General features: G+C 41.5%; 1 protein-coding gene across 4 annotated transcripts in view; it reads left to right on the plus strand.

The window, feature by feature from the left end:
- Positions 1-20,228, plus strand: part of FMN1 (formin 1) — a 481,759-nt gene that overhangs the window by 19,169 nt on the left and 442,362 nt on the right. For all 4 annotated transcript variants that reach the window (XM_089309385.1, XM_051822097.3, XM_070053344.2 and 1 more), the window contains exon 2: positions 12,598-14,511. In XM_089309385.1, the coding sequence (XP_089165511.1) occupies positions 12,729-14,511 (1,783 nt within the window). In that variant the 5' untranslated portion in view covers positions 12,598-12,728. The remainder of the gene's footprint in view (positions 1-12,597; positions 14,512-20,228) is intronic.

Below are 20,228 nucleotides of genomic sequence, written 5' to 3' on the forward strand. Positions count from 1 at the left end.
TCCTTCCCCTTCAACATAACTTGCCCTCTTTCTCTACATTCCTTCAACCACACATGTACTCTTTCTCCTTCCTATCTCTTCAGTTAAAAAGAAACCCTCTCTCTGTGTATCTACTTGCATAATGAATTCATGAAGGATTTCTCATCCATCACTTTCACAAACAGGTAGACTGCATGTCCAAACTGGGCTCAGGTAGGTCATTCTGATACACAGCAACTCTACATAGATATTCCTTAGCTGTCCCGTAATTGTCCTGTGGGACACATGACGTTGTCCTTTATCAGAAAACCTAGGGGACAATCATCCGTGTACTTGCAGCATTATGTCTGTGACATGGCATTCCCCCCTTCCTCACCTCTTTCTCATCCTCCTCAAAGTCATATTCTTTAATTTTTCATCCTTAATATTTTATTAAACCTTACTGAAATCACATGCTTCCTCTTTTCTTTTTCTCATTTTTACAGTCTTTATGATAAGATGGAGTGTTGAGAGATCATCTTCAAGGGCCTCCTCAAATATACCACACCATGAGGGCTCTTGTCTTTGGGATTAGACTGACCTTTTATTGAAACCCATCTCTGCCACTTTGTTCTTGTGAACCTCATTTATTAGGATGTATGACATGAAGATATCAACCTTATAAGGCAGAAAAAATTTATATGGTTAAATGAGATCAAAACTGTGAATCCAATGCAGTGCCAAACCATACAACCACTTTTTTTAAGATTTATTTTATTTGTTTGAAAGGCAGAGTTACAGAGAAAGTGAGTGAGAGTGAGAGCGAGAGAGCCCTTCCATCTACTGGTTCACTCCCCAAATGGCCACAATGGTTAGGGCTGGGCCAGACTGAAGCCAGGAGACAGGAACTTCATCCAGGCCTCCCATATGAGTGCAAGGGCACAAGGACATGGACCATCCTCTACTGCTTTCCTAGGCACACTAGCAGGGAACTGGATTGGAAGTGGAGTAGCCAGAACTTGAACCTGTGCCCATATGGGATGTCAGTATCCCAGGCAACAGCTTTATTTGCTATGCCACAACACCAGCCCCCTCTTCCACATCTTCTATTTTCTCTCCTACTTCTTGGGGACTGAGTTGCCCTTCACAGCTATGTGGCTGTGGCTCATCATAGCCTGAAGATTCACATGACACTCTTATAGCCATGTGTTGTGCCTTTCTTCATCTTTCCATTCTGCTTCCAAGTGAGCATAATCACGCTCTGTGCTTCCACTTTCTTTTTTTTTTTTTTTTTTTTTTTACAGGCTGAGTGGATAGTGAGAGAGAGAGAGACAGAGAGAAAGGTCTTCCTTTGCCGTTGGTTCACCCTGCAATGGCCGCCGCGGCCAGCACGCTGCGGCCGGCGCACCGCGCTGATCCGATGGCAGGAGCCAGGAGCCAGGTGCTTTTCCTGGTCTCCCATGGGGTGCAGGGCCCATGTGCTTCCACTTTCTTATGGATCTTTCAGTTAACATGTGGGTCGGTCATTTAATTGTAAATCAACAATTCTACTTCTCTGTACCTCAGTAATGGCATCAAATTTTCATTAATACCATAAAATCCATGAACACCTTAAACTGCTAAACACATTTGTCTCATTTTAATCATTGTGTTTTAAACACTATCCATGAATGTATATTATAATGACACAATTGAACATATAAACAATCACATTTCTAACTGCATTTGTGAATGCCACTTTGAACATTTTCCAAAAGCACTTTGAATTGAGAAAGAATTAACTACTAGTTACCAGTTATATTAGTGACATCTTGGGTCTGGGAAGGCAATTAAGAGTGAAAAGGGGCTGGCGCTGTGGCATAGTGGGTAAAGCTGCTGCTTGCAGTGCAGGCATCCCATATGGGCGCCTGTTTGAGTCCCAGCTGCTCTACTTCTGATCCAGCTCTCTGCTGTGGCCTGGGAAAACAGGACCCCCTGCACCCATGTGGGGAACCCAGAAGAAGTTCCTGGCTTTCTGTTGGCACAGCTCCAGCCATTGGGGGAGTGAACCAGCAGATGGAAGACCTCTCTCTCTCTATGTGCCTCTGCCTCTTTGGAACTCTGCCTTTCAAATAAATAAATAAATAACTCTTAAAAAAAAAAGTGAAGAAGAGTAGGGAAATGCTATATCCTATTTTCCCAAATCACAATTTAAGAAGAACACCTCATTGTTCATTTTCCCTCTATTAATAATTAAATTCTGAGAACCATTTGTGGGTTTAAATTTGCATGCCTTGAAGTTGTATCATAAAGATTAGTGTTTGCTGAAACGTTTAATAATCTGAAACATGTTTTTAGGAGATGGACTTGAATGCAGCAGATTTGTTCTGGCCCAAATAGGCCCCCGGTGCAGCCAAATGGGTATGTTTCCATTTGTTGAGCCATTTGAGAAGGATTTTCTTGGTAAATCCTGATCTCTTAATCTATACAGAAACTCCCAACTGGAAAATTGTTTTAGCATACGAGTATGTGTTTACCTTAGAGAAAATTATCACTTAATCTGATAAAAAAAAAAAAAGAGTACTTCATAGTGTGCTTACTAGCTCACAAATTTATTTTGCAATTTAAGAGACACAGAATTGTGTCCATTGCAGCAACTTTTTATAAAAGTCTATATAACAACAGGAAAAGAACCTCTGGTCCAGTTTCTTTCTCATTCTGCATTCTTACTATCATTGCAGACCTATTTGTTATACTTATTGCATATTGGCTTTTATTTCATACTGCCTTTAAAATTTGCCACAGACAATGTGAAACATTTTTCAACATCAGAATTGTGTTCCAAGGCCACAATTCCCAGGGATTCCCTAGTGTGCTAGTAAGGGGTTTCGAAAGTGTTTTGAGTCCCAGGAATGTAGATTTCTTGAGGCAACGTGAGGCTGCTATTAGAAGTTATCTAAGACAACTGTCTATACCTCAAAGCTTTGGCTTCTCTGTTTGCATTGTAAGGGAATATTTGTATTCCCCATTTTCTTTCCAAAACTGCCATTTGGATAGGTGTAATTTTGAAATTTCTGATATAGTAACATCCTTTTTTATGCTTTTGACTTTCCTATTTGAGATCAATTAACAGACTGTTGAGAGTGGATTTGTGGAATCATCTGGAGGCACTTCTGAAACTGTATGTAAGTGGTGTGAAAGAACTGTTAGAAACCTTCCGTGTGACACCTCCATCTACAGGAATTGTAGACAGGATATTTTTGCATTATGTAGTGAAATTGTGTCAATCAAATGGGGAATTCTCAGAGCAGCTCAGTTCATTAAAAGGAAGACATGTACTGTTGATCCTTGGATGGTACCATTTCCTTTGCTGAGACTTAAGTCAGACTGCAGCTGCTGTAATATAAAGGTATCTATCTTAACACTTGTTGAAATTAGAGATACCATAATTTCCTTCTATGGCTGAGACTTTTTTTTTTTATTTCCATGCCAAGGTATAGGGACTAGTTAGATGTAGTTTACATATTACCTTTACAGCTTGCAGCTTTCTGCTGAAAGTTGTTTTAGTTGATTTAAATGTTTGAGGAAATGTCACTCAAATGTTTTTGAAACTCTAATGTAATACTTCCCTGAGCACTAGCAACAAAGCAGAAAAGAAGCAGACAGGTCTTTGAAACTATTGGCTATAAATGATAGTGTCTGGTAGGATTCTGAATATTTAATAATACATACATCTAAAAAGAGATCTACTTTAAGATTGAATGCAATCATATTTAAATGAGAGCTTTTTTTTTTTTTAACCAAGCAGTGGCTTTGATCCCAGTTAACTTCACTCTCTGTAGAATTATATTGTATTTTAAGTCCTATATAACAGTACATTTTTTTAAATGGCATTTTGTTTCTTTGGATTTTCTTAAGTGACTGTCAGCAGTAATGGGACAGTGGAAAGAGCATTGGGAGTTCAGAAACTGGAATTTAAGCCCCATGTCCATTTCTCACTCATTGTGTGACCATTAACTTGAAAATGTCCAATCTGCCTTAGCCGCTTGTGTGTACAGTGATCTGACAGTATCTGCTATGTTTGTTCACAGGATGGTTGTATGGCTCACATATAAGTTAAAGTCACACAACTTCCCTTATTGAAGTTTTATACAGATATCATATGCCTATGATTTATGAGAAGGGTTTCAACATCTTATAAAGTCTAAACACACATATTAGGAGACATGTAAAATGGTTTTATTCCAACACAGTTGACTAGAGGTGAAGTAGGAGGATGGCATAGTAGCTTTATGTCTGAGAGGCTCCACATTCTTCCTCCTCCTTGAGGGCCATGCTCTATGGCAGACTTTTACTTATGAGAGAATCCTCAAAGTACCTTCCTGAGTCCAAGATCCTCTATAAAATGGACTGCATTTGTCTGTTGAACGAAAGGCCATTTAAAGCTTCTTGTTCTGTCTAATTAGGAAGTCACTATGCAAGAGCAACTTGCTTAATCTGGAAATGCAAATTTAACTTAGCATATGCAATGATTGTCCCTGATTTAAAGTTCCTATAAAAGCAAATTCCACAGACTGAGCCTACATAACTAAAATAATATTCCTAGTTTTTTAAAAGGAAGCTATATTTGTCTTGCCAACTGTAAAGTGGGCTGTATCAAGCCCACCTTTGTAAGCTGTTTGCAGTCAAGCATTGTTGGTGAGGCCTTGAGTGTTCAGTAAGAATCTCATATCCACAGGTACCTTTTTCAACACAGGGAAGGGGGCTTATTACCTCAGCACATTCATATATCTCCCACAGTTGATGATGTAAACCAGATGGTGATATGAACCTAGCAATGTGTTGAGGATCTCGCTGTCTTTTTATTACTTTTTTTTGACAGGCAGAGTGGACAGTGAGAGAGAGAGACAGGAAGAAAGGTCTTCCTTTACTGTTGGTTCACCCTCCAATGGCCGCTGCGGCTGGCGCACCACGCTGATCCGAAGCCAGGAGCCAGGGGCTTCTCCTGGTCTCCCGTGTGGGTGCAGGGCCCAAGGACTTGGGCCATCCTCCATTGCACTCCCGGGCCACAGCAGAGAGCTGGACTAGAAGAGGAGCAACCGGGACAGAATCCGGTGCCCCAACTGGGACTAGAACCTGGTGTGCCAGCGCCGCAGGCAGAGGATTAGCTTATTGAGCTGTGGCACCGGCCTCACTGTCTTATTTTTATAAGGTATATTTATTTATTTGAAAGACAAAGTCACACACACACACACACACACGCACAGATACAGACAGACAGACAGATCTTCCATCTGTTGGTTTATTCCCAAAATGGCTGCAATAGCCAGAGTTAGGCAAGGCTGAAGCCAGGAGCCTGGAACTTTATCCAGGTCTCCAACATGGTGGCAGGGGCCCATGCACTTTAGCCATTATTAGCTGCCTTGTCAGTTGCATTATCAGGAAGCTGGATCAGAAGTAGATTACCTGGGACCAGAACTGGCATTCCATATTGGAATTGCATTGCTACTGGTGGCTTAACATGCTGTGCCACATGGTAGCCCCTGGATCTGAATATCTTATATTTTCATGAAATTTATGGAAAGTGGATACTCATTTGTCTTTATATAATGAAACACTGAAGAGGTAAGGGAGAAGTGAAGAAAGGATTCTCTGAAGTGTTGGAGAGAGTCTCCAGTGTTCATACCTTATAACTTATTTGGGTAACTGAATGGTTTGTTCATAAAAAAAAAAAAAAAAAAAGGAAAAAATTTTAAAGGAACCCCCTTCATACCTTTTTGGTGATTTGTAATTTGGCTAGACATTTGCTGACTAATATAATTCTGCTGACCAAAATTTGTCCTCTATTTTGTTTTTTAAGGATTGGCCAATATGTTATAATAAAGCCCACCTTGGATTGCTAATGGTTCCCAGTCAAACTAGAGTTTCAAAGACAGAAATTTTGCTTCTGCAGGATAGACTGGGATAGTGCTTCCCTTCTTATGACACTGTAAGAATGCAAGCAAAATCATAAAATTATAGAGTCCTTTTGAAGAAAATAAAATTGTTGATAGAATATGTAGACCCTTCCAATTTTGATGCTGCCTATCTCATACCCTTCCTCTCTCCCTTACTTGAGACTATTCTCTGAGTATGAAACAGCCCTATATCTCTCCAAGGCTGATTTTCTTCATGTTGTGCACATGTCTTCTCCTTTCCCTGGTGCTTTCCATCCTCAGTTGTCTCATATTTTACCCCATAGTTCATTGTAATCAGTTTCTCCCTCATCACTACCTCCCTCTTCTCAATCTAAGAATATACAAAGATTTCTCATCTCTTAAAAACTAAAACAAAAATAACAATAAAGACAAAGCCTTAAAAAAAGATAAATCCTTAATATCTGTATAAGTTATTACTCATATTTCCATCCTAAACATCAGCCTTTTCTGTTATTCTTTGCAATGCAGTTTGATGTTCTATTACTCTGCAAAAAGTTACCACCTAAAACTCTTGTCTATAATGTCCATTCATAACTTACTACCTTTTCAATCACTTTGAAGAATTTGATGGTGCCTCCAGCCCCTCATTGTGACTCTTGATCTGATCTCTTTCTACTCCTATCAATTCTGAATTTACTGCTAAATCAGTCTTCCTCATGTATTTTAGTCAGTGATGAATATACTACTCTGTTCAAAACCTATCAAAGACTTCATAAATCATTTGCCTATGAAATTAGCATTAACTAATTAATTTCCTAGCAATATAGATTCAAATCTTTCTACAACATAGTATCACTCTTGATATGGTTTGAAAGTGACCCCCCCCAAAGTTTACGATTTGGAAAATTAATTACCAAAGCAACAGTGTTGGAAAGTGGGGACTCATGGAAACTGTGTGGGTCATGAAGGCTTCACTCTCATAAATGAATAAATCATTACTGAGGGACTGGGTTTGTTTAACAAAGCAAGCAAGTTCAGCCCCTTGCTGCTCATGCACTCTCTTGCCCATCTACTTTCTGCCATGGGATTACTCAGCAAGGAGGCCCTTGCCAGACATCATGCTCTTGGACTTCCCAGCCCCCAGAACTATAAGCCAATAAATTTCTGTTCTATATAAAGTACCCAATCTCAAGTATTAGCAGCAAAATATGGAGTAAGACAATTCTATATTTCTTATCTGACACATGTCACTAATGGAGAGAGTGATTTAAACCTTACCTGATTTCCCAGTTTTATGTAGGGTCTCATCTTCCTGGAATTCCATTCTCTTAATCTCTACTTATCAAAATCTTACTTTTTGTAAGGGGCTGTTTCTGATCCTACAAACATGATGCAGACTCTCCTTTTTTTGAACGCCTCTGATTTGTTTTTTGATATGGGATAGATCTCTTTCTGCTTTGTATTTTAGTAATTTTGTTATTTCTGCTATATTCCTACTCACAGTGTGTAGGTTCTTTGAAGAAAAATTACTTCAGAGGAAAAAGAGCCAGAAAGCTATTATACATGTGGATGGAAAGGAAATAGGAAAGTACTTGCTTGTCCAAAATCACATGAAAGATAGAATACAGGGTTATCTAGGAATGACCTGGAAAAGGGAGCAATAGCTGCAACCTAGAGAAAGTAGCTGCAGCTGGAAGAGGACTATTTAAGAAAAACTATGATCTTCATCAAGGTAACACCCACTTCAAACCATAGGCCAGGAAGGAGAGAGAGCCAGGGTAGAAAGATCCTTGACCCCTCTTTCACTCTTCCCTCTATCCCACTACTTCTGTTTCTCAGTGGCTAAACCCAGTAGAAGCCAAAGTACAGGGAAGCATGTGGATTGGTTCCATAAAAGTCAATCTCCTGGTGCTTTGAGTGGTATGAAGGGAAGAGAATGAATCTGAGTGAACAAATGGGAAATTTCCAGTTCAATAGTGAAAGTCACAGATCATCTATCTTAACAGTAGTGGCTTCAGATGGAATCAGAGAGTGTGACTGGGCCAATGGTGAAGAAAGCTTTGCATTGGTATTTTAGGGCCAGAATCAATTAGGAAATTTACAGTCCTCAGGCAGCATGACTAAAGCTAATTCTTGGATCTTATTCTAGAAATTTATTGTGAGCATTGGATAGTACGTATTGAAAAGCAATCATTTCTCATTATGATGAGGCACAACAGATATTTCTATTTTGGGTAGGGTGAAGTGATCTACTTGGTTATTGGAAAAAGAGCCAAGGACAAAGTCACCACAGCAGCATTGTCATAGAGAGAATATCAGCCTGAAGCTTGAATATCTCATTCTAAGCCCTATTATTATAAAAAAAAATTTCAAGCAAAACATATCTGCATTGGAAGGTAGGGATTAGGAAGTAGAGGGAATTTTTAAATTCTTATGTAAAGTCTTCTTTACTGAATTTGGAAGAATGGAAGACATGAAGACTCCCCAGGAAATGAAGTGTTCTTCCTTTGTACACAACCAAAGAAGGTCACTTTAGACCAACTGAAGATGTACAATGAGTGTGTGACTCCTGCAGAGCTGCTGCACCTGAGTCACAGTAGAGTAAGGAAATGCTGCCTGAAATAGCACTGTGAACCCAATGTGGAACTGTAGTATTTAACCCCAATCCACATTGCTTTCCCTGTTATTTGGCTGCTGTCTCCTTATCCTCTGGTTTCTTGGATGGAAAGTGTGTGTGATGATTCAGCACTGTGCTCTGACTTCCTAACAGATTGTCACAGAGAATGGTTGACCTTGCCCAAAAACTGAAACTGACATGGTGCCTGTTACAGGGTTGAGGTTGAGGTTCATTTGCTCAGGGAAGATGTTTTTCTTCTTCCTAGAGGAGGCTTATTTTAGTTTCTTGGTCTTGTAGTAGGTGTCACTGCATAATATTTTTGAGTTGTTGATTTGGGGAGTTGGAGGTTAAATTTCTCATTCCAGAAAAGACAGGCAATCCTAAGTGAGAAAGAGCATGTGATAACATTTCTTCACTTATACTCACTGGCAGAGATTTCAAGGATGGTAGGCTGAAGGCTGAATCCTGACAGTCTTGTCTTGGGTTGGGAGAAAGGAATTTGGGACAAGCTATGGGGAGTTATCCCATGCTCCAGAAGCAGTTTGGTAAACATTCATTGATGACAGTGGAGGGTATATGCAACTGATTTGGTGAAAATCATTTAAAACTATGGAAGAGAATAGGGATGTAAGAGACTTTAAATAATGTTTATTTGTGTTTCTTTGTAGTAACTGATCTGAAATTGTTTGGGATTTGAGAGTCCAAAACCATAGCCAAGTTATTTGCAAAACTTATGCTAGTACCAGAAAACATGGAAACATGAAGTGGTCTTTTTTTCCATAAATTTGTCTAAGATGCCCTTTGGTAGACAAATTTAGGCACATTAGACTGTCTTTGTATTATGTTACTGATTTATCCATACCAGTGTTATTGTGCAGAGAAGTAAGTTATTCTTTTCAAGTGACTTTACATAAGAATTTAAAAATTCCCTCTACTTCCTAATCCCTACCTTCCAATGCAGATATGTTTTGCTTGAAATTTTTTTATAATAATAGGGCGTAGAATGAGATATACCAAGAGTGTCTTCCCTACTTTCTTGTATGATCACTGAAAACTCAGAAGTTATGAACATATATCCCGAGGAAGCCCGTTTAGAACTGAATTTGGATCACCAGGACCTGTTACATGATTCCATATTGGAAGCAGAGCACAACTCTAAGACTTTGCTTTTTAAATTTAAGAACTCTAAGAATGAAATGCTTTTCTCTTTTAATTAATAAGAACTTCTTTGTGTTGTTTATCTTGCCACAAACCACATGACCAGTGCTGAGCTTTACAAACCCCAAATAACTTCTTTTATCTTCTATACCCTAAGTTTATGTCCTTAGTTGAAATGATATTCATTATCTGTAGGTACAATACAGTGATTGTCATTTTGGCTGTTTTTACAGTATTCCTCTGCAGAAGAAAATGCAGAAAAGAAAATTATAGAAGGAATATGCAACAGGGTTCCAAGAAGGGGTGAATTGAAGAATTTAAGGATATAGTTGGGCGAGTGATTTTTATGACTGTCAGGGAAGGAAGAAAGTCTTGTCTGTATTATGGAATCACTAAGTTGCCATTAATATAACACTGGCCTCTGAGACATGGGTTCTTGTCTCAACTGACTACAGACTGAAGAATTTTGGAGCTAGGGTCCTGTGACATAGTGAAAAGCATAATTGTGGGCCGATGCGGCGGCTCACTAGGCTAATCCTCCGCCTTGCGGCGCCAGCACACCGGGTTCTAGTCCTGGTAGGTGCGCCGGATTCTGTCCCGGTTGCCCCTCTTCCAGGCCAGCTCTCTGCTGTGGCCCGGGAGTGCAGTGGAGGATGGCCCAAGTACTTGGGCCCTGCACCCCATGGGAGACCAGGATAAGTACCTGGCTTCTGCCATCGGATCAGCATGGTGCGCCGGCCGCAGCACGCCGGCCGCGGCGGCCATTGGCGGGTGAACCAACGGCAAAAGGGAAGACCTTTCTCTCTGTCTGTCTCTCTCACTGTCCACTCTGCCTGTCAAAAACAAACAAACAAACAAAAAAAACCATAATTGCAAGTTGAAGTATTGAACTAAGTGTTCTCCTTGGCTCTAGACGTGGGCAACGCTAGTGTAGGAGAGCACTCTGTATTGAGGTCTCTGGGTAGATGAAGCAACAGTGTGAAGTATTTGTGTTGTGGCTTTATTGCTATAAAATCCAGTGTCACAATTTCCTGAACCTTGACTGGAGATTCCCAGTTGTGACTAACATACAGAGTACTAACATGACATTTTTCCATTTATGTGACAAAGGCCAGAGGGAAAAAGGTTTCTACCCTGTAACAGAGTACCCTGTGTCTGTAACCCTCAAAAATGGTATCAGGCTTTATTTGAGTCCCCCCCTTCTCCTTCATTTCTGAATTGGAATCTTCGTTGGTCCTCCATTTGCCTTTATAACTGGTGTTTGTCAACCACTTAATAACAGATCATCTCTTGAGTTCTTGGAACTATCTGGAGAGTCTGTATCAATACTTATTAGGTATCTATGCACATGTAAATCCTTAGGAAATTATAGCTATAGTAATTTTATAAAAGTTTTTTAAAAATATGACCAGTTGAATGAGGGTAGTCACATATGTAATTTTGATACAAGCATCTTCTAACCTCTCCCATCTTCTGTGCTTCTTCTCTTCAAGCCCTTCTAACCCTTTCTTTCTGTGAGTTCTCGGAGTCCTACTGACACTTCTGGTTGACTAGATACATGCTTTTTTTTTTTTCTTGGCAGTCATCATTTTATCACTCTTGGGGATTTTCCACTAGCAAATAGAAATTTTCTGTTTTCTTCCCCTTTTCTGTCTTGCTGCACTTAAAGTGCACCTGTGTAGTTAGAACAAAACTTGAGGAAAATAGCTCACTAAATATAACAATAGGTAATAAATGGTAATTGTGGTGCCATTCCAAGGGGAGATTTCTTTTAAGCAAGGAAGCCTTAAAGACTGGGAAGTATCTTAATTTGAGAAACGTCATTTGGTAATATTGGTTTATAATCCCTATGATTATGTGTGGAAAGACATTTGAAGAGTCCTCCCATCACTCAAGGAAGCAGCCACCTTCACTGCCTGCTGCTTCTGTGGTGAAAATCCACACAGCTGGCTGTTGCTTACAGATTTTTGCGTTTTCTCTGCCATTCCATCTGAACTCAGGCAACAAGTAGAAAAATAAAACAATACACGCATACACAAGTATTGACTAAGGCTTCTGAGTTACTTATTTAAATTTGAAAAAGCATTTAAAGATTTATTTATTAGAAAGGCAGAATGATGGAGAGGGGGAGAACAGAGAGAAAAGATCTTCTATCAGCCAGTTCACTCCCCAGATGGCCACAACGGTTGTGGCTGGGCCAGGTGAAAGCCAGGAGCCAAGAACTCCATCCAGGTCTCCTTCATGGGTGGCAGGGGCCCAAGTACTTGGGCCATCATCTGCTCCTTTCTCAGGTGCTCATTTCTCAGGGTGCTGGACCAGAAGCAGAGCAGCTGGGACTTGAACCTGTGCTCAGATATGAGATGCTTGCAGTGCAAGTGGGGGGTTAAACCACTGGACCCTGATGCCAGGTGCTTATTTAAATTTTAAAATTTTAAATTTAAATTTGTTTACCTTTAAATCCAAATCCTGAACCCTCTCCTCATACTGTGCTTTAAGTTAAGTAGATGATTAATCTTAGGAGATGCTTTTTGGAGGGTAAAAAAGGCTTGCCCCATCATAGCAAAGGAATATTCCAATCATGAGTTTTTAACATAGCTTTGTTTTCTAAGCATCTCCAGGCTTCTTTTCCTCAGGATTTCTGGCAGTTTTGATGGATCTGTTTGGTGAGGTCTAGAGAAGTTGAGAGGCCTAAACTAGGCTGTGCGGTGAGTCCCCTATGGGGAAGGGAGCCTTTTGTCCCAAGGCTAAAATGAGTGCACTCCCCCATCTCTCAGGTATAGACAAGTTCTGCTGGTTAAGGGTTGGGTGGAGGAGAGGAAGAGGTTGCAATCAGCCTTTTGGCTAATGCCTTGGGTTGGTTGAGGTCAGCCAGAGAGGAAGGATACGTCATGGTTATGCTTTGATTTGTCACTCTGTGATTTATGCTCCCTGTTAGACAAGCTGCTCTCTCCCCCTGTTCTCTAACAGGCAGTCTCATTGCTGGAAATGACTGTCAGCTGCTTGCTCTGCATAGCCCCCATCACATGCCTCACCACTGGGGCCTGGGAAGCCTGACCACAGACCAGCGTCTCCAAGGCATGAATAATTAGGGAGGCATAATGGAAGGCACTCACTGCACCCTCCAATTGCATAAGCCCATTACCGAACTCTGCTACATCAGCTTCTATCTGCCAAGAGGAGAAGTCAGAGGATTTTCATACAAGGGCACCGTAACTCTAGACAGATCCAATAAAGGTTTTCATAACTGCTACCAAGTCAGAGAGGGGTCAGACATCATCAGCCTCAGCCGGCAGCCGAACGAACATCCAGGCGACATATTTTTCAAGCAGACTCCCACAAAAGACATTCTGACGGAGCTGTACAAACTCACAGCGGAGAGGGAGAGACTGCTGGCCGATCTGCTGAGCTCAGACCACATCCTAGGGATTACCATGGGGAACCAGGAAGGGAAGCTGCCAGAGCTGTCCGTGAGCCTGGCCCCCGAGGATGACTGTTTCCAGAGTGCTGGCGGCTGGCAAGGGGAGCTCCCCGTGGGCTCTCTTAATAAGAGGAGCACACACGGGAACAGAAAGCCCCGGAGGTTTGGTGGAAGGAGAGAGAGATTCGAGGAGCTCCCACAGAAGAGGACAAGAAGGAAAGGGCGTGGGGGCCAGGAAGCTGCTTCTCACATGGGGAAGGAGCAAGTCTGCCCCAGCAGCTCCCTTCCTTCCAGAGTGGAGCCTCAGCTTCGGCTTGTGGAGCAAAGAGCAGACTTGTTCTCGAATGGGGTGCTTACCTCTCCGCCGCACAGGAGGGAGAGCTGCCCCCCGGATATCCTTGGGATGCTGGACACAGACGTTGGCTTTGGGAGTTCTGGGCTTGGCAGGGGAGTGCAGCCCCCAAACTACAGCTCCACGGAGGCAGAGGATGGCGTTGAGGGGCCACTGAGATGGCCTCCTGGACTGCAGCATCATCAAATAGGTTTGCCTGAAAGTCAGAAGGACCCTGAAAAGCATCCAGAGGTGGTGGAGAGGGCCAGGACAAAGAAGTCGGCTGAATGGGCTTGCAGGACGAAACCTGTCTGCAAAGTGGTGGCCCAAGTCCAGGATCTGTCTGCTCAGGTACAAAGAGTGGTTACAACACCTCCTGAGGCTGAGGAAGGGAATGTCCTTGGCCCAGCACCCCAAGCTGACTTTATACCCATAGCAGAACTGCTCACCCCCCCAGGAACGCAGAGTCCCAGACACTGGGGCAAAGAGCGAGAGCATGGGTCTTCTCAGCCATCAGCCAGAGATTCTGTTTCTGACACTGAGGGGGCCGTGAACAAGGTCCTCCTGAAGGGTACAGAGAGCGAGAAGTTAGATGAAGCCACCGAGGAGAAAAGGCTGGGCCTCTCTCTCAGCAAAAGAACCCCCCATGGCCTCCCAGGAACCAGAAGCAAGAAAAGAGCCGTGCCGTGCCGCAGCTTCGGTCCCGACTCCCCACACCTCCAAGATGGTAACAGGCGGCCGTCGCCCCCAGCGTCAGCAGCTCTGGGCACGGTCTTTAATAATTCATCCCCTCAGTCAGGCACACACACACGGACGTCACCTGTTCCCTCACCTCTGTCTCCAAGGCGTCCCAGCCCACAGCAGCATCACAGGATCCTCCGGCTCGCTCCACTGCCTGGGGAGAGGGAAGCTGCTCTTCATGACTCTGCTGGGAGAAAGAGCGGTGTCTTTCCTGGGTCCTCCTCTGCTGACACCTTGGAGCCACCGTCCTCTGCGAAGGTCACGGAGACCAAAGGAGCCAGCCCGGCCTCCCTCCGAGCAGGCCAAGCTCCGTTGGTGCCTGAGGAACCTTTGGAAAAGAGCTTGGGGCCAGGGAAGACCACAGCTGGGCCCCAGCCCCCATCACCTCCAGGTTAGTCCCTGTTTAAGATGCTTTACAAGTGTTTTCGGACGATTGGAGAACTATCAATTTGCTTGTGCTGTTGTGAGACTGGGTAATTAACGAGAGATGAAAACTCCTAGGCCTGTCAAGTCAGTTCACATCATAGCAAGAAAACTGGGAGTGATACAGGGGACTGTGGAGATGGTGAGGATGGTGTTGATTCGTGGGCTCAGAAGTGCAGTTGCTTCTAGAAGCAATGTTTTGTCAATGTCATGGTGGTGGCGGGGTGAGGCATACTTTATAGTTGCCTTCACAATTGCCTAACATGAGGGCTCTCAGAGGAAGCAGGAACCTGCAGAGAGAAGTAGTAACTTGTCCCTGCCTTTGATGGGAGCACTGGGTAATTGGCCTCTTGACCTAAATTCTATTGTTGGTGCTGCTGGAGTCATCCTAGGGACTCTAAGCAGAAGCACAACAGCACATTTGTGTGTTCGTCCATCTGGAGTTAGACATTCTTGCTTTTTTATTAATCACTTTTCTAAGTACCATTTTATGATGAAAACTTACCCCAAGAATGAATTTAGTCTCATATGAAGAAATTTAGTTGAAATTTTCTTTTTTATTCTGTTTTTTTTTTTTAAATCAACACAAAGTAACTGTTTATTCCCAAGCTATGTATGGGCTACTGTTGTTACAAAGATAACATCATTTTTTATGCAAAAGGTACTATAGTTCTAGTCTGATTGCGATGCTTAATGTGTTTTCAAATTTTACATGAAGATAATTTGGGTGGTTCAATAAGACCAAAAAGGCAGTGTGTAAGAAGTGTCACTCTTGTGTTCATTACATTTTTCCAGGCCAATATAGCCAGATGCTTAAGGTTTTGCATGCCATTGTATATGTAACGGGTTATTTTTCAATGTTTTCTTTTAAGTAGCATATGGCCAATGCTTTGTCTAGGGAATAGCTCATTAATATGACATATGGTGTCTTCAGTGTTAGAAAAAACTTCATGCACAATTTTTGAGATAAAAATACTTGTCTAGGAAAGAGAAGTTTCGTACACCTTCTGTTCATTTTGAACTTGTAATTTTATAAATTTCTCTAAATCATTGGACCAGGGGTGCTTCTTTAAAAATGTGTTATATGCTTATCATCTTGTTTTTGCAATGTGTCAATCTTGCTGTTTGCATATTACAAATGGTCTGCTTCACCAGGAATGTATAGAATTGTAGATTTTGGATTATCTATTATCAAGCCTTAGTGATGAAAATCCTTCTCCTTGTGGATGCTGGAGACTTGGAAATAGTTGTCCTTGGCAAGGAAGCTCTCAGAAATTATTAGGTGAGAGACGTCTGGAGGCTCCATGTGGAATAACTACCTTAATTTCAAGAGCGGTTTTTAGAAATCACCAGATTCTAGGATTGTGTGTAGTACTCATTAAGAATCTGTGTATTACATACATAGGTCTTCAGTAAAAGTCCCCCCAACCTTGGTTTAGAATTCTCTTGTTATTTTGTTGCCATTTTCTATATAAGAATATTATAAAAGCCCCACTGTGCCTGGGTCAAGTTAGGCAAACAGAAAACAGTTTGTACTGTTAACTGACCATGAGCCCCACTGAGGGATGGCCAGTCTTTCCCTGGTCTTCTCCATGCAATTGGTCATCACTTTTCCTTTTACTTTGGCCTCAGCCTCCATTGGGATCTTCAGTAGCACTTTTGGGATCTTGTCACAGGACTCCTAGGGATTCCTTTGCCAAGGAGAACTCCTGAGCTATTAAGGTCATCATGGAAAGCGGAAGGAGAGTAAGAGTGGGAGAGAGCTTTCTTCTGGCATGGATAGCTTCTTTTATACTGATTGCTCTCTCCTGGACATCCAAAGATTATCTCTTATGAGCCCCTCTTTGAAAAGCATTGAGGAGGGAGTTCTCCAGAAAAGATCTTTGATATCTGTCCTTTGTTCTGATCCCCTCTGCTCTTTTGACTTTTGCTTTCCTGTAGCCCTGAGTCCTCCTCATTTCTAGATCCTTCTGTGATTTCCTATAGCTGGTGGGTCCATAATGGGAACTGCCTTTGTCTTTTGCTAATCTTCTGCCACCCAGTCTCAGCAGAGGCCTCAGGCAGCCTCCAGTGGCCCAGACACAGGAGTGTGTAATTCATTCACCATCACCGCACAGTGGCCCTTTGTCTGAGTCCTACTCCCACCCTTCTCCCATGTTAGCTATTAACCAGGTTGAGTTTATGGTCTGTGGACATTTATTTCCTGTGGAAATAAGTTGTAGGTATTTTATTGAAGTGAAGTGATTAAGATTATGAAAAGTGCTCATTAACTGCTCAAGCAAGAGATTAAGTCTGGCAGAAGTAATCAGATCCATTTCCAGTTGGAAGACTCCTTAGTGTCACAGACAAGTGGTAATTCCCAGGAAAGGGTACAACCCACATTTGCTTCTCACCCAGAAATTAGAGCCGACATCATCTCCATCCACCAAAGACACCATCAAGGTATTAAGAGGCTACTGAATGTCTTCTATTATTGGATTTCTAATTTTCCTCACTCTTCATGCTAAGTGCTACACACAGGAATTTCTTGTTTGCTGGTGATAAGATCAACTAGAGAATCTACTAATGATGAATGGTGGCCACATTTGTCCTCTTATGGTTCTCCTCCCCCACCAGTCTTGGAACTTGTTTCATAGTGGTTTACTCGGGCGATGGAGACAGTTGTAGAATCTTTCCAAACCTTTGCAAAACATGGTATTTCTCCCACCTTGAGGATTCTGGCTGTACCAACCTGCATCTCAGTGTCCTTGGGCCTTGGTGCTGGAATTCTTTTCTATTTTTGTTTACTTCCACTCATCTTTGATCTGAAAAAGTCTCTTTGAATGCCTGAAGAATCACGTGGAGTGTGGCTTACCATGCTGTAGAGATGCCCAGTATTTAGTGCACTGTAGAACAATCTCATGATCCTTCTTCCTTTGATTGAAATAAGTGAGGGGGAGTAATGCCTGAAGCATTGTTCTTGATATGAAGAATCATTTGATCAATTTTTGTGACCATCAAAAGAGTGACTAAAGTGAACTGATTAGGAATTGAGAGGCATTCATGTAATAAATTTTATTCTATCTAATGCTACTATCAAAGCTTTCATTTCTTTCTGGACACACATTATAGGTATGATAAATTCCATATTAACATTGAGTTTTGATCCAATTCCAATACAAAATTAAAAAAACTTCATAACATTAATGATATATATATATATATATAAGGTCACTTAAGTTTACACAGAAAGTATGTGGTATATAGAAAATTGTCTTCAATTGCTTACAGGAATTCAAAAAATTGAATATACCATACAATACTCATATAAAACAAATATAGGATTTAAATTGACAGGTAATAAGTTGCTGTACACCTTTGAGGAAGTAAGGGAATTATAATTGAAACTGTATGTAGCTATGACTTAGCAATGCTATTTTTAGGAATTTATCTTATATGAATATATGCATCAATAAGAATACATGCATATGAATACATGCATATGAGTATTAACTATAGCATTATTTGTACAAGGATATCATCTGGAAAAACATCTATCAGTGGAGAAATGGTTAAGTAAATTATAGTGCATTTATACTCTATAATAATATGAAACTGTTCAGAGTATTGATAGATTTATGTCTAAGATACAAAATATTATATAAAATGCTCTCAATTTTTATAAAACCAGTATCACCTCTCCCCATAGGTGAATATGTACATTTGATATTTGTTTGAATATTATGGAAAAAAACTGGTCAGGTTGTTAATATTCCTCACTGAGGGGCAAGACACGTGAAGAGGGGAGTGAAGTAAAAGGAAGGCTCCAGAAGCATTAGGGAAAAGCATTAAGTTTCCTCTTTATATATTTTCCCTATTTCTCTGATTCTGATAACGATGTCACTTTTTTTATTAAACAGATGAACTTTATTTATTTGAAATGCAGAGTTACAGAGAAAGAGAGATCTTCCATTCACTGGTTCAGTCCCCCAAATGGCTACAATGTCGCGGAGCTGGGACAGTTGGAAGCCAGGGACCAGGAGCCTCCTCTGGGCCCCCAACATGGATGGCAGGGGCCCAAGGACTTGGGCCATCCTCTGATGCCCTCCCAGGCACATTAGGAGGGAGCTGCATTGGTAGTGGAGCAGCCAGAACTCTAACTGGTGCCCACATGGGATGCTGGCACTGTGGGCAGTGACTTTACCTGCCATGGCACAATGCTGGCCCCTACTGTGTCACTTTCATGGTATTTGAAGAGGTAGGGCTGAGAAGCAGGACTGTCTGAGGACAGAGAAAAATCTAGAAACCAGAAGAGGAAGGCAGTTCAGAAAGACCCTTGGATTAGACAGGGAAGAGACACCCCTGGGCCTGACAGAGCAAGAGAAGCAGTGGTCACTGGAACCCAGCAAGGGGAGATTACTGGAGAGGACTGTCTCACAGGAACAGAGGTTTGTGGTAGAGACACTCATTATAAAGGACCCTGAAAGTATAAATATCTTAACTCTCCATTATGTCTATAAATCTCTAACTCAACCAAGCAGATGGCAGAGTGTGAGGGAACCAAGGCAGAGAATGTGGCCTACAGTCAGCCTCCCAGGGCCCCAGCAGATGGGGAAGGTTGGAGAGTGGTCCTGGAAGGGCAAGAGAGAGACTAATTGCAGATGAATTGGGGCATGAAGGCCAGGAAAACACTGTCTTCTTACTCCCATTGAAGGAGTTATCTCAATGGAATGATCAGTCTAAGAGTAGATTGTAAGAGGCTGAAGACGAGCAGGTGATGAGGAATGAGAAATAGTGGTTATGAGTTTCCTCAAACTTATTAATGAGTGAGTGTATAGGGATAGAATGATGTTAAAATTATTTTTTATTTGAGAGGCAGGCAGATATAAAGAATGCTCCCATCTATTGGTTCGCTCCCCAGATGCCTACAGCAGCCTGCCAGTGCTGGGCTAAGGATGAAGCCAGGAGCCATGAACTCAATTCCTTTCTCCCTTGTATGGGGCAGGGACCAACTACTTGAGCTATCATGGCCACCTCCCAGGGTCTGTACTGGAATCAAGAGCAAGAGATGGAGCTTGTGATTGAATTCAGGTGGGCTGTGAGTGTCCTAACCAGTGTCTTAGCTAATTCACCAAACCCCCGTCCCAACAGAATGGTATTTTAAATGAGCAACAGGATGTGCTTTATTATCGAACAATGATTATCTTGATGCTACCTGATGATTGCAGCCTTTTCCTTTTTTTTTTATATGACTTTCAGCCTCTAAACTTAATGAGCTTGACTATCTCTTTTATTGTTAAAAATTAATGTATGGAGAAAGTGAATGAATTAGAAATTCTTGTGGTACAGTTTTCAATCCATGATTCAGAAAAAAAATGAACTGAATTTAAAAAAAAAGTTCTTATATTTAACAATGACTATTATCACGTTGTGTCTGCTTTCTTTTTATGAAAAGTACAGAGTTTCAAAATTAGTCTTCTCCAATTATCACAAATTAAGAATGACTAATTAGCATATGAATATTAAATTGGTTTTCTACCAATGAACAATTTGTATTTTGAAGTCAGCTCCAGTATGAAATAAATGATTGAGTATTTTTCTTATTCAAGTTTTTGATTTTTAAAGGAGACTATGTTTCAAAGGTCAGGATCATGGGTAAGATCAAATGTTTAAAATCTCAAGCCAGCTCTATGCTTTGTGAATTTT

This window comes from Oryctolagus cuniculus, chromosome 12 (assembly GCF_051225735.1).
Source record: "Oryctolagus cuniculus isolate XC-2025 breed Fujian yellow rabbit chromosome 12, ASM5122573v1, whole genome shotgun sequence".
Lineage (NCBI taxonomy): Eukaryota > Metazoa > Chordata > Mammalia > Lagomorpha > Leporidae > Oryctolagus > Oryctolagus cuniculus.